The sequence below is a fragment of the Pelodiscus sinensis genome, chromosome 18, assembly GCF_052426305.1.
Source record: "Pelodiscus sinensis isolate ZL-2025 chromosome 18, ASM5242630v1, whole genome shotgun sequence".
NCBI lineage: Eukaryota > Metazoa > Chordata > Testudines > Trionychidae > Pelodiscus > Pelodiscus sinensis.
In genome coordinates this window covers 31,727,848-31,742,518 of record NC_143069.1, presented here as the reverse complement: position 1 = coordinate 31,742,518, position 14,671 = coordinate 31,727,848, and the positions used below count along the sequence as shown (strand labels likewise).

Here is a 14,671-nt window from a genome sequence, read left to right as displayed (position 1 = left end):
ATCTAAGTACACTATATCTACTGGATCCCCGTTGTCCACATGTTTTTTGACTCCTTCAGAGAACTCTAATAGATTAGTAAGATGATTTTCCTTTACAGAAACCATGTTGACTTTTGCCCAACAAATTATGTTCTTCTTTGTGTCTGACATTTTATTCTTTACTATTATTTCAATTAATTTGCCCGGTACTGACGTCAGACTTACTAGTCTGTAATTGCCGGGATCGCCTCTAGAGCCCTTTTTAAATATTGCCGTTACATTAGCTATCTTCCAGTCATTGGGTACAGAAGCTGATTGAAAGGATCGGTTACAAACCATAGTTCATAGTTCCGCAATTTCATATTTGAGTTCTTTCAGAACTCTTGGGTGAATGCCAGCTGGTCCCTGTGACTTGTTACTGTTAAGTTTATCAATTAATTCCAAAATCTCTTCTAATGACACTTCACTCTGTGACAAGTCCTCAGATTTGTCACCTACAAAAGACGGGTCAGGTTTGGGAATCTCCCTAACATTCTCAGCCGTGAAGACCGAAGCAAAGTATTAATTTAGATTCTCCGCAATGACATTATCGTCTGTAAGTGCTCCTTTTGTATCTCGATCGTCCAGGGGCCCCACTGGTTGTTTAACAGGCTTCCTGCTTCTGATGTACTTTAAAAAGTACAGAGCAAGTGGAGCCCACCGATCTCAGTTCTACACCCTTCCCCCATGAATACTGTGATGGACCCCCTCCCCGATGCTGTAAGACATTGTCTTACGGAAACAAATCTGCCTTTTGCTGGACCTGCCTTTCTTATGTTGGTGCATGTATCACTCTTGTGGCTAAACTGAGGAATAGGGACTAGGGACCGGCTTAGGGCTTGGAATGTGCAAACAGAAGCCAGCAAGGGTGTTTCCCTCCATGTCTGGGTGATCACCCCTGAACAGCCTCTGTTGTCCTCTAAGTCTAAGCAGTGGTTGGTCTTACGAAGACATAGAATCATAGAATAGAATCATAGAATACTAGGACTGGAAGGGACCTCGAGAGGTCATCGAGTCCAGCCCCCTGTACCCATGGCAGGACCCAGTACTGTCTAGACCATCCCTGATAGACATTTATCTAACCTACTCTTAAATATCTCCAGAGATGGGGATTCCACAACCTCCCTAGGCATGTGACCACCCAGATGGATAGGGTCTGACCAGGTCATTTTCCATGGAAGGCTGGAACATAGAAACAAAGAATTCCTGCCCCGTAGGAAATCTATAGGGTGCAAAGTGTATAGGCTTTTTGTCTTTGGCTGGCAGGACACTCCCGAGAGTACAAACCAGAGACCCCACGGGGAAAAGATTTTCCCTGGCTTGGAGCTTTGGCTGCAATAAGAACAGTTTGAGTGTAAGTTTGTAAGAAACTTTCATGTGTTAGAACTAGCCAGGCGTTTTCTAGTCTCAGAGGGGTGGCCTCTGTTAGAGCTCGTTAGTTCAAGGTAGGTAGGGTAATTAGAGCAAGCGAAGTTGCAAATGAAGCCCGGGATTTAAATGGAATGAGGAGTAACGGTAGTTCGAATTAGGATCTTTAATTCGAACTACCTACTCTGTGATGTGTGTAGCCGTGGGCACGGAGTTCGGACTAAGGGAGATTTAAAAATGGCGGTACCCGGGAACATGCAAATGAAGCCTGGGATATTTAAATCCCGGGCTTCATTTGCAACTCCGCTTGCCCTCATTACAATACCTAGCTCGAACTAATGAGCTAGTGTAGACGTACCCTAAGTGTTAACGTTAGTCTGCAACTTTAAAAGCTTTAAAATCTTTGACTAGTGTTAGTCTGCAACTTTAAAAACAGTGAGTATTCCTGTAGCACCTTAGGGTATGGCTACACCAGTGTTTCTTAAACTGTGTTCCACGGCACCCCGGTTCCGCAGAGAACAGAATTCAAAATGGCAGCCCTTAAAGGCACAGGCAAACTTTTTTTTCCTTTCCCCCCCGACCCTTTTTCCCCCCCGACCTTTTTTTTGCTCAACCAAAAATCTGTAGTGTTCTTCATAAAAAAAATATTGTTCGGTGTTCCTCGGTCTTAAAAAGTTTAAGAAATAGTGGTCTAAACTATGGTGCTATTTTGGAACACCAGAAGAACCCCGAAATAGCTATTCCGCCTCTACTGAAGCAGAGTTCAAAATAGCTTTTGAAATAATGGGCGGCTTATTCCAACATCCCGGTTGCCCTCATTCCATGAGGGTTAAGGGGAATTTCGGGATAGCGAGTTATTTCAAGATAAGGGTGCTATGTAGACGCATCCTTAGAGACTAACAAAAATATGCATAGCTTCGTGAGTGTTTGTGGGCAAAACCCACTTCCTTTAGAGGCCCATCTGAGGAAGTGGGTTTTGCCTGTGAAAACTGATGAAACAATCTACTTTTAGATTTTGAAGAGTTTGCTTGTTTGCGGATTTCTTTGTGCAAAATAAAGTCACACGTCGCGATTACCCAGATATCCAATTTTGCATAAGCAATCCTTCAACTTAAATTAGCTGAATGCGCTAATTTTTACACCAAAATATTCTGGGTGAAAGGTTTAAATAATTATTTGTGGGTTTCATTGGAAAAAAAGTCATGACCATTATGAGCAGAGGTCGTAAGAAATAGATGCTAACAAAATTAAAATCAAGTCGCCTCTTCAACTGTCAGTTTAGTGCAAAGAAAATGTTTACTGTTCCAAACCACAAAATTATTCCAATGAGTTACGGAAAAGAGTAATGGAACCTGTAGGAGTTTCCGATTCAAATGTTCTAGGTATGGGAATTATTCAATAAAATGAATAATGTTGGCAGGTGAAATCCTGCAAATGTAAAACTCTTCTTCACCCTCCCTTTTGCAAGCACATTAATAAAAAATTCTATTACGTATATCTAGAACTTTCCTATAACTGTAATCTACGCAAAATGACTTGGCCTGGCCATGGACAGGCCTTGTTTGCTAGTAAATACATATTTATTTGTCTCTAAGGGTGCGTCTTCACAGCACCCTAAACTCGAAATACGATACTCGATCTGCACTATGCAAATTACGTATCTTGTTTCAAATCTATTTCAAAATAACTTATTTTGAAATTTGGCTGGATGATTTATTTGGGGTCCTGATCCCACTCGGGGTCTAGGTTTCATGGGTACTGGGCCCGAAACTGCATTTCCCTCGCACCTGAAAAGATTCTGCTCCGGAGCGGGGCAGGGCGGTGTGTGATCTCAGCTCTGCACCTTGGCTGGGGGAGGCCAGGAGATCTGGCCCAGCAGGGCAGGGTGGTGGGGAGCCCCACACAGCAAGGAGAAGCCTGTCAGTGGCTTTGTCAGTACCCCGGGAAGCACCCCCACAAGGGTCCTTTTGTGACTCCCCCCTGTCAGAGGCACATGCCTCAGCTCCCCTCCGTGGTCCAATGCCCTGGTCTCAGATCCCCGCACCCCTGCTCCCGGCACATGGGCCCACACTCTAGCTGTCTCCGATACTCACCGAGGAGGAGGACGGTGAGAGCAGATGCCATGAGGAGTCCCTCCGCGCTGCCACTGAGCCCCTAATACGGAGCTCGGGTGCTGGCTGCAGTGACAGGAAGGTGTCGATGTCTCATCTCTTCCTGTGCCTGTCATGTCTCATCCCTAATCGGCAGGTGCAACCTAGGGCGCTCGCTGTGAGCAGAGATCCCTGCCCAGCCCCAGAAATTCTGGGACCCTCGGCCTGGCCAAGCGCGTCTGTGTCTCCGTGGGGACGGGGCCAGGTCACCCTCCCAGTGCCGGGCAGCCTGGGGAAAGGTGCTGGAGACTGGGAACCAGGAGACCACAGGGGCTGACGTGACCAAATGGGGAGGGAGGATTCAGAGGGGCTACATATGAGGGGAGAGGCACTTAGTGTCCGTGGGTGTTACTGGCTTAACAAGGGGAGGAGAAGGGAGTTTGTTGTTACAGGGAGCAGCCCAGAACTGGAGCAGACCCCGCTCGGGCAGCACGGCCGGGTCTGGCCAGTGGGAGGCCAGTGGTTGACAGAGGGGGGTTGCTAAAAGTCAATTACTTCCCTAATCGAATAGGCGCTAGATTTTCTGTCGCCCAGGAGATCTGTCGACAGCGGGGAGTGAGTGCAGCGCTCAGTTTAGCTCACGCCGATGTACCGCGATAAGTTGACTGTTCGATCAGACCAGTGGTCACTGACCAGTCGATCGGGATCTACCAGTCGATCTTGGAGCCTCGGCCAGGGGATCCTGATTGGTTTGGGTGGGAAGCTCTCAAGCGCCGGCACTTCTGCTGCTCCTCCGCCCACGGTCCTGCTGCGCCTGCCCTCTGCCTTGGAGCTGCCCCCCAGAGCCTCCTGCTTGCTGTGTGGGGGGGGAGGGGAAGAGAGGGTGCTGATGTCAGGGTGTCCCACCTCTCCCCCATTTCTATATCCCATCTCCACGCAGAGAGAAAGGGATGGAGGGAGCGTGGCAACGCAAATCTCACACCGTGTGTGTGTCCGTCCCTCTCTCACGCACCCCCTGTCCTTCCCTCTCCTCTCCCCACCCAACACACACGTGGGGGGGTTGTTACTTTTCCTGCTTGCAAAGTGGGTTCCTTTCGGTTTGGGACAGCTCCGTGCGTGTCATCGTTTTCGTTTCTCTAGCGCTTCAGTGTCATTCTTTGGGCTGTGAGTTCTAAACTGCCGCACCTGCCGTTGCTGGAGTCACCAGCCCCGTGGCGATTGCTGCTGGTGGAGGTGGCCGGCATGTCCCTGCAGCACCTGAGGGAGGCAGAGCAGGGGGACTCCACATGCCGACCCTGCTCCTGCAGCTCCCACTGATCAGTAACGGGGAACCGAGGCCAGTGGATGCTGTGGGCTCAGTGCTGGTAGAGGAGGGGCAGCACATGGCACCACGGAGCCATTACCGTGCCTGCCAGCTTCTTTCAGGAGTGGCCACCTCTTGCTGCCTCTGATACAGAGGCAGCGGAGGGGGAGGAGGGCTTTGTGTAGTCATTTGGATTAACCAATAAGCCCAGGTAATCGTTTAAACATCTATATGCTGCCGTCCCTATTCATAGACCTGCCTGCCCGACGCTGGCTGGGACTCGCTCTGGGCTGGGGAACAGGGCTGCGCCCACCCCTCTGGGAGTGGGGCTCTGGGGGTCCAGAGCGAGGGGGCTCCCTGAGGGGCCCATGGCAGAGACAGGCTGAGGTCTCATGGAGGGATGGCCCCAGAAGGCAGAGTGACCCAAGCCTTGAGATTGGCCCCCCAGGAAGGGGCTGTCACGCTGGAGGGGCCCCCCAAGAAGGGACTGTCATCCTGAAGTGGGTTCCCTTGGGGGCTGACAGGCCAAGTGTGGGTGCGACCCGTGGGCCTATGAGGAGGCAAACTGGGTTTGTCCCAGTGCGGTAGTGGGGGGGGCTGTCTGCTCTGTAACCAGTGTGGTATGGGGGTGCCTTGCTGGTTGCTGGGCTTGGGCAGTGGGTGACCTCCACTGGCGGCTGTTTGCAGCACGGCCCAACAGGACAGCGGATGAGTCACTAGCCAAGGGTCTCACAACCAGGTTGCCCCCCAGGGCGAGAGACAAAGGGAGGAAGGCGGAGACCAGCCCCTGTCTGGGGGGAGGGCTGGAAGAGAGGCAGTTTCTGTCCAGGAAGCAGGGGAGAAGGGGACAGGGAGGGGGCTGGGATTGTAGGGCCCAGCCACCCCCATCTCAAGAGGAGGGGGCCCCGAAGCCTCCTAGCCCCAGTTCCTGTAACCAGATTGCATCTGTGCTGCATCTTGGAGAAGCAATAAACTCCCTCTATTCTACTGGCAGGCGGAGTCTGTTCATGCCACTACGGGGGTGCAGGAGACGGGGAATCCCCGACACGTTGTCACAGTCCCCGAGTAAGGGGGCATCTGGGTTGGGCCAGGAGCCTGCCCAGAGCTGCTCTCAGTGTCTGTATCGTTCTGCAGTTGGGGGGCCTTGCCTGTGTGTTGCTGGAGGAGGCTTAAGGGCCTGGCAGGGCTAAGAGCTGCTGGGCCTACACAGAAGGGGCTCAGTTCTTAGCTGTTACATGGGAGGCCTGGCTCTCAACCCCTCACCTAACCATTAGTCCCCACTCCCCTGCCAGAATCGGGATCAGAGTCTGCCAAGGCTAATCCCCACTCTGGCACAATGAATGCAGAAGTGGGGGCTGCAAAAGTACCCCCAAACCTGATCTCTCCAGGCTCTGGTATAACACTTCCCCCCAAAGTCCTAAACACCTAGATTTTGGGGATAAAAATCCGCTGACACCATCAAGTGCTTTTGAACCCACAAACGGGGTGGACACTTGAAACCAACCCCAGGACACCCCAAGCTCTTTTCCCCAAAGAGCTTGAGAAAGAAAAGAGAAAATACCTATTGCAGTCCATGGTAGGTGCCCCCTAGTCAGGGGCCTGCAGATACCCACAGACAGATTTTCCAGGACACAGAAATGAACCCAAACCGGGTTAAGAAAAAAGAAAGAAATTTTATTACCAAAACAATCCTACCGTTGCAAGCATAACTAAGGTGACTGGATGGCCAGAGTCACAAATTAATAAACTCAAGGGGGATTCCCATGGGCTCAGGACTTAGATGCAGAAGGGAGGAAAACAATAATTTCTAACAGCACAGACATCAGATCCAAATTCCCAAACCAGAAAACAAGAAAACCTGACGGATTTACCTGGACTTTGCCCTACTTACAGATGGTGAAGAGTCTTTTGGAGAGAGAGACACGTCTTCTGTCTCCTTCAGTATCTAGACAAACAGCTGCCCAGAGCCAAAGGAGGGAAAACTAAAAATTCCTTTGTCCCAGTTTGAAATTCCTACTTGCATCTCTACTGGCTGACCACTCACCTGGCTAGGGAGGGTTAACCCCTTAGCCACCAGGCCAGCACTCTGGATTATGACAAAGTCAAACCTGCCTGGCCCCAGCTTCCTTCTGCCCACTAGCCAGTGGCTGCACAAACACAGCCTGTGTCACTCCCCTCTCAAGGGGCCACACACTCATTGGCAGCTTGGGCGGGGGGAGGGCCTCTGTGGGGGGCATGGGATGGTGCCTGAGTCTCTCCCAGCTAGTAACCCATTGGGGGCACAGGATGGAATTTCTCCTGCTCCCCTTTTCTTTTAGACCTGCCTGATTTAATACCCAGGCTGAGAAAAGACCCTTAGATCCAGGCATTACAGGGTAAAGCCGCCATCCCCACTCAGCTGTGGCACAAGGGGCCGCAAACCCAGGAGTTCCTTCTTGCATTGGGCCAAGGCTCATGCCGCACATGGGCAGCTGAAACCCTCCAAACTAGGAAATCCAACTTCCTGTTTCCCAAACACCCTTAACTCTGCCCCCCACTAACATCCCTCACAACACCTTCCCTTAACTGCATGATCACAGATTCATTGTATTCACATGAGTCACCAGCCGCTTGAATCAAGGAAGGAAAGAAGGAAAATCCTCATGGAAATAATGGTCAGTGAAAACCTGAATATTGGACCAGTGGTCTCCTAGCCCCCAGCCTGGTGCGTCTCCCCAGGACAAAGGAGACTTCCCCCCCCCCCCCCCCCACCGAGACAAGGCCAAGCTGGAGCTGCAAGGCCCTGGGCCAGGCTGATAGTTTCAGGGTTTCCTCGGTTTTGCAGAGACCTCTGATGACATTGACGACACGAGATTTTGCCTGCAGATTTGCGACAAGGCGGGATGGAGGCAGGAAGAGATGAAATAGGGTCGGCTGCCTGTAGCTGAAAACACCATCTCGGTTCCTTATCTGGGGTGGGTGGGGCTGGGACCCAGGGTGCTGGTGGCGCCCTTCACTGCCCCATTTTGGGATCTCATCTCACCATCCTCTTCCTCAGTGGGTATTGCAGACAGCCAGGCCGTGTGCCCGTGGGGGGGATCTGAGACCAGGGCGAGTGCCCATGGGGGAGGGCGGGGTTGAGACCAGGGCGAGTGCCCATTGGGGGGTGGGTGAGATCAGAGCGTGTGTCCATAGGATGGAAGCTGAAGCATGTGTCCAAGGGCGAGGGTGTGGGTCTGTGCGGCCGGGTGGGGTGGCACCAGCTTCAGGGGGGTTATGAGGAGACCGTAAGCTGAGCCTGTTCTCCTGGGGGGGTCACTGCGTCACTCTCTGGGGGCCGCGCTCCCTGCCCCGTCGTCTCAGTGACTCCCCCAGGCTCAGGCTACGGGGTTAGCTGCGGGGCCCCCTGACTCCCGCTGACAGTGGCGTACAGAACGGGCTCGGGGGCAGGGACCTGGGCGTCTCGCTTCGCCTGCAGCGCCTGGCGATCCAGCTCGGTGTAGGTGAGTCCCTCGGCGCCGGGGTTGGGCTTCTGGGAGAAGAAGGGGAGAGAGTCACTGTGTGACACACACACACACACGCACACACACACACGCACACCTGGCCCAGACACCCAGAGCCCCACAGCAGAGATCAGGGAATGCCCCTCCCCCCCTTGGCACCTGCCCCCACACAGTCCCGTTGGCCCCTGCAAAGCTCAGACACACAAAGCTTTTGGGGGGAGCTTTGAGGGGCTCAGGGTGAGTGTGGGGGGCAGGGCCAGGCTCTGACTCGCTGTTCTGTGTCTGTAGGCCCCTCCTCTCTTCCCCAATATCGGGGAAGGGATTGTCAGTGTCGGTGTCTGTCCGTGGGGCTGTAGCAGCCCAGGAGGGGCTCTGTGGACAGTGTCAACATGGCCCTAGTGGGACCTGCTCAGGCCCAGATGGGGGGGTGCAAGGTGCATTGGCATGGGGGGGAACGCACAAGAGGAGGGGCTTGTGAGGGGGGGCACTTACCGGGACATCCTGCTGCTTCCCGAGGCCTGCGAGTGCATCTGTGGAACAGAGACACCCCCCCTGGTGAGGGGCTGGGCTCACATCAGGCCCTGGGCCCAGCCCCGCAGCCCCTGTGTTAGCCCTTCACAAACTGGCCTGCCTGCCCCCAGCACACCAGGGAGGGGCTGGGTCACTAGCCCCATGGGGAAACTGAGGCACGAAACAGGGCAGGGTCACCCTCAAACATGCAGAACGAGCCAGGCCTGCATCCCACATCAACATGCCCCACAGGGGACACCCTACTCCTCCCCAACCCTCCCCCGTCTGCCCCATAGACGGCCCCTCTTGTCGAACTTACACACTGTAGTTGCAGCTTCAGATTCCCTGCAGGAAGAGAGCGAGAGAGAGACTGTAACAGAGTCCAGGAGCCCTGGCTCCCAGCCCCAACCCCTGGATCTAACCAATAGGCCCCACTCCTCCCAGAGCCAGGGAGAGAAGCTAGGAGTCCTGAGGTAGGTAGATGCGGGGGGGGGGGGGTAGAACTGGGGTCTCACCTGCTCTGCCTCGATGCTGGTCCCTCCCCTGCAGAGACACAAAGCAGAATTGTCCACGAGTCGACCCGGGTCCCTGTGCCAGCCCTGACCCTCCGCCCCACAGGGCAGCTGGGATAGGAGCCCCCCCCCACTCTGTCAGGGGAGCCCCCATCCCTCTCGCTGCAGAGAGACAGTCTGAGCCCTGCCCCGTGCTGCATAGCGCCCCCTACAAATCCCTGTGCCCCATACCGACCCCCTCAGCCCCTCCCACAGACACCCCGCCCCCTCTACAGAGCCCCCCCCACCCCACACTGTGCAGCACAGCGCCCCCTAGCCCTGCCCGAGGGCCATGGCACCAGCACTGAGAGCCAGGGGACAGCACCCCCTGCTGAGTCCCCTGCCCCACCCCTGGGTTCCCGGCCTGTCTCCCCTCCAAGCCCTGCCCCTTCCCAGCCCTGCTTAGCAGCAGGTTTAACCCTTCCCTTGCTGGGACACTCACGGGCTCGGGTGCGTCTGCGGTGGTGGAAGCCCAAGAGCAGCAGGAGGAGGAGGAGGCCGGTGGCTCCCACGATCACCCCAGCGACGATGGCGCCGCTCAGATCTGATCCCAATTCACCTGGGAAGTAGCAGGAGGCCGTGAGCGGCTGGTTCATCACATGCTGCCCCATCCCCGCCCCCTCCAGGACCCACAGTAATGGGGCTGGTGCAAGGGGGAAAGAGCAGAGGGGATTCTGGGTAGGAGTGGTCGGGATATTCACTGCCAATGGCAGGGGGCTGTCCTAGGGGGAAAGAGGTGGAAGGGGGGAGGTACCACAGATGCTCTGTGAAGCCAGCTGGGCCCAGATCCCACAACCCAGACCCTGGATCCCTCCCCTGTCCTGGGAATTCGGCACAAGGATCACTGGAGAGGGGGGATAGCAATGGGGAAGGGATTTTGGCTGGGGAGGGCCTTTGGGATTGGTGGGAGTACCACGCCCTGCAGAAGTGATCAGTAGTGGAAGACATAACAGCGCTGTCTTTCCACTGCCCATCACCAGGTTCCAGAGTGAACGTGTCGCTGTGAATGGCTGGTTGAACTGTTAATTCCATGTCTCTCTGGGAGGGATCCCTGTTTCTGAGCCCTTCCCCCGGCTCCCTGCAGAGTCAGGCAAACAGATGGGATACACGGAACCGTTATCCCTAGCTCCCCATTCCCCACCCCTTTTTCCCAGGGGGATACGCTCTGAGTTGTGCTCCATGCTGGGGACTCTCTGGGGCCCGTTTGCAGTTTAGCACCCTAGTCTGGAGGGCACCAGGGAAGCAGCTGTTTTGGGGGAACCTCTCTTTGGATCTGCCCCTGCCAAGCCAATCTAACATCTGTCCAGTAACATCCGCCCCCCCCCCCCCACTCCTTCCGCCCGGCATATGAAATGAGTCTGGGTGGGTCTCAACCCAGACAGGGCATTCGCTGGGGGGATCCGCCCCATCCCACCCAGCAGCTGTTCATGGCTCCCCCAGGGATCAATTCCTCGTGCAGCATGAATCTGTTTCTAGGTGTACCAGGGGGATTTCCTGCCCCCAGCCCTGGTACCTGGCTGGGTCTGGGCTGCTGTAGTCTCCAGCGTTGTCGGGTGGGTTCCCCTGGTGGGAATAGAACTCGCATCTTTTGGGGAAGGGGAAGGTGTTGAGGTAGTTCCCAGCAGAGTTGGGTGGGTTCCCCTCGAAGGAGTAGAACCAGCGTGTGTCGTGGAGGGGGAAGGAGTTGAGGTAGTTCCCAGCAGACTCTGATTGGTTCCCCTCGAAGGAGTAGAACCAGCGTGTGTCGCGGAGGGGAAAGGGGTTGAGAGAGTATCCAGTGGAGTCGGATCGGTTCCCTTTGCAGAAGTAGAACCAGCGTCTGCGGGGAAATGGGGGAGTGGGGGTGAGAAAGCTGGAGCCCTCGTGTCTGTGGCTACTTACCCAGAGGCCCCCCCCCCTCTCCATCTGACACTGGCGGCTCCTCCCCGGGCTGAGCCGCTTCCCTGGGGAGAGGACGGGACCCGGGGATTCGTTCCGGCTCCTCCCCCGGGATCTCAGGACGGGGAGGATCGGCCCAGCCAGACCCTCGGCCAGACACAGACCCTGCCTGGCGCCATGGAAACCGGAACCACAATCCCTAACGACTCGTGTCAATCGCCAGGAGCCCTGTCCTGGGCCAGCTGCCCCGCGTGCTCGGTGCTGTACGGACACAGGACACACGGACGGTCCCTGCCCAGCCGGGGGCCACTCCCCCCTGAGTCCCTGCGGGCCGGTCTGGGCGCGGTGTCCCTACTGCGGGGGAGGAGCCCCCCGTCCCCACAGAGCTCAGGGGAGCTTGGCTGCCCAACGGGCTGGGTCCCACCCGGGCGCTAATTCCCCCAGCCCAGACTGGCTCTGAGCTCCCCAGGGGGGTCGGGAGCCACACGGGATTCGGCATTTGGGGCCCAGGTCTCACGCAGACACGGTCTGAGTCCGTCTGTCCGTCCCTCCCCAGACGTGCTCCCGTCCGGCCACCGCCCTGCGCTCCCGGGGCCCCACATCCCCACTGCCCCTCGGCCGGGCGTCCCCAGGGTCTGTCCGTCCCCCCAGACAGAAGAGCTGAGCCCGTCGGTTCTGTGCAGGGACCGGCCCCCTCCAAAGGCCCGAATGGCCCCGAGGGCGTCTGAGCGGGAGCCCTGTGCCCGGGGGTGAATTGCTCCATTTCTCCCGCTCACCTGCTCCCTGCGGCGCCGTCGTGGGGGGATCCGGGTGCTGGGGCCCAGCCGGGTCGGTTCCCTCTGTGGGATTGAAACGAGCGTTGGCTGGGGGGGGAGGGACGGGACCGAGCACCCAGCCCCCAAGGGGGAGGGGCTGACACGGTGCCAGCGACTGGGCCGCTCGCCCCAGGACCCGGCGTTTGTTTCGGCTTCGGTGTCTAGCTGGGTGGGGGGTGAATTCAGCTCTGGCCCCCCCCGGCTGGTCCCTGGGTGCAGGGCGGAGCCTTCCCTGCTCCCATGCTCTGCACAGGGCGCTGGGCGCTGAGAAGCCGCCGGTTCCGTAGCTGCCCCCGTCGTCCTGCTGGGCGCTGGGGGTGGGGGATTCAGCTGCGGAGCCAGCAGGGTCTTTGTGATTTGAACAGGGCCCATCCCCACCCTTGGAGAGGGCAACGTCCCAGCCTGATGCTCAGCCCAGTGCCGGATGGTGACGTTTCCCCCCCGCGCTCCGCCCCTGAGTCACCCCCCGGGGCTGGCGGAGATGGAGGGTTTGGGGGGGGCCCCTCTGGATGCACAAACAAACCGGCATTAAGTGGGGGCGACACAAACCCCTCACCTTGTACAATGATCTGCACGGGGTCGCTGGACACCGAGTAGGGAGCTGCTCCTGACCTGTTGCTATAGCGACAGGTGTAGTTTCCACCATGTTCCCGGCTGCTGATGAAGATCCTGAATTCAGCCTCTGAGCCAGCAGGGTCTGTGTAGTTCAGATAGGTCCCATCCCCGTCCTTGTAGAGCAGGAACCTCATGCCCAGCTGTTCAGTGCAGCACCGGATGGTGACGTGTCCCCCCACGGGGATCACCCCCCCGGGGCTGGCGGAGATGGAGGGTTTGGGGAGGGGCCCCTCTGGATGCACAAACAAACCGGCATTAACTGGGGGCGACACAAACCAGGGCTGTTTCTCAGGTATCATGGCTCTGGGGTGTTCCCGGGGCTGGACTTCTCAGGGCAGGCAGTGTCCTGCTGTTCTGGGGTGCCTGATGGGTGACCTGACCCCGGAGCCACCCAGCAACCCCTCTGTGCTCCCCACAGGCACCTCTGCCCAGCCTGTCTACTCTGCTGGGGGCCCATCCCAGGGGCGTCACAGCTGCTGCCAGACACAGCCAGGCCGTGCAGGACTCTGGGATGTCACCTGCTTCCCTTCCACCCCGTGGTGCCCAAGCCAAACCAGAGGCAGCAGAACCTCAATGGGGGGTGAGAGAATCTTTCCACTGGCTGTCAATCACTAGGTTCCAGAGTGAACGTGTCACTGTTAATGGCAGGTTCAAGTGTTAACTCCATGTCTCTCTGGGTTGGAAGGTCACAGGATCAACGCCCTGCTGTGCAGCCCCTTGCGGAGGGGATCCCTGCTTCTGAGCCCTCGCCCAGGCTCTCTGCAGAGTGAGGGAGACAGACGGGATGCACGGGACCGTTCTCCCTGGATCTCCATCCCCTGCCCCCTTATCTCAGGGGGATACACTCTGAGCTGTGCCCCATGCGGGGGGCTCTCTGACTCCAACAGAATCGGGCTGGTTCCCCTTGCAGGAGTGGAACCAGCCTCTGTGGGGGAATGGAGTTTGGACAGGGGGAGGGGGAGAAAGCTGGAGCCCTCGTGTCTGTGGCTACTCGCCCAGAGACCCCCCCCCCCATCTGACACTGGCGGCTCCTCCCCGGGCTGAGCCGCTTCCCTGGGGGGAGGACGGGACCCGGGGATTCGTTCCGGCTCCTCCCCCCGGGATCTCAGGACGGGGAGGATCGGCCCAGCCAGACCCTCGGCCAGACACAGACCCTGCCTGGCGCCGTGGAAACCGGAACCACAATCCCTAACGACTCGTGTCAATCGCCAGGAGCCCTGTCCTGGGCCAGCTGCCCCGCGTGCTCGGTGCTGTACGGACACAGGACACACGGACGGTCCCTGCCCAGCCGGGGGCCACTCCCCCCTGAGTCCCTGCGGGCCGGTCTGGGCGCGGTGTCCCTACTGCGGGGGAGGAGCCCCCCGTCCCCACAGAGCTCAGGGGAGCTTGGCTGCCCCACGGGCTGGGTCCCACCCGGGCGCTAATTCCCCCAGCCCAGCCCGCCTGTTCGGTAGCTGCCCCCGTCGTCCCGTTAAGTGGGGGCGACACACATCTCAGCCGCCTGCTTCCCCCTCTGCCTGTCTGCAGCCCAGCAGGTTCCCCCTCGGCCAGCCTTGGGTGCAGACCCGACCCCGTGGCCACAGCCGGGCTGAGACCAAGGAGGGGAAAGGAGATTTCCAGCTCCTGACTCCTGCAGCTCCCCAGGGTCACTCCAGCCCTGCCCCCGCGGGAGCCAGGGGCAAATTGGGATCTACCCTGCGGGTTCCTGCCCCTCTTTTGGGCCTGTTGAACAAGCGCTAGGGCGCTGGGGGGCTGACTCGGTGTTTCCTGGGGGCAGGGGCTTGGGTGCAGGTGAATCCCCCCCTGCGGTGCCCATCCCTGTACTGAGCCGGGCGGGGTCTCAGCCTCTGGCTGTGGGAGGGAGCCCAGGTCCCTCGTCTTGACTGGGGAAACTCTCCTAGGTGCCCTGTGCCCCAAAGATACTCACGTCCCTGCGCCCTGCTCTGCCCGGCCAGCCAGCAGCCTGGAAAGAGACGGGTCGTTAGGGGCCAGATCCCGGAGCAAGTGGATCCCACAGATCTCAGCTCCCCTTTCCCCCATG

General features: G+C 57.6%; 1 protein-coding gene across 1 annotated transcript; it reads right to left on the bottom strand.

The window, feature by feature from the left end:
* Positions 1-6,277: 6,277 nt before the first annotated feature.
* Positions 6,278-12,929, bottom strand: LOC142825579 (uncharacterized). The gene is made up of 8 exons (XM_089770446.1): positions 12,572-12,929; positions 11,977-12,063; positions 10,836-11,141; positions 9,765-9,881; positions 9,287-9,314; positions 9,091-9,116; positions 8,754-8,791; positions 6,278-8,290 (listed from the first exon to the last, which is right to left on the bottom strand). The coding sequence occupies exons 1-8, from the start codon at positions 12,927-12,929 to the stop codon at positions 8,141-8,143; spliced, it is 1,110 nt and encodes a 369-aa protein (XP_089626572.1). The 3' UTR covers positions 6,278-8,140.
* Positions 12,930-14,671: the final 1,742 nt, after the last annotated feature.

Bases quoted from the DNA above. Each gene is read 5' to 3' on its own strand.
- LOC142825579 (XM_089770446.1), bottom strand. From the start codon at position 12,929: ATGATACCTGAGAAACAGCCCTGGTTTGTGTCGCCCCCAGTTAATGCC. The intron at 9,315-9,764 runs GTGAGTGTCCCA...GTGTCTCTGCAG, and splicing joins CCGCAGACGCACCCGAGCCC to GGGAGGGACCAGCATCGAGG. The intron at 8,792-9,090 runs GTAAGTTCGACA...TCTGTTCCACAG, and splicing joins TGAAGCTGCAACTACAGTGT to ATGCACTCGCAGGCCTCGGG.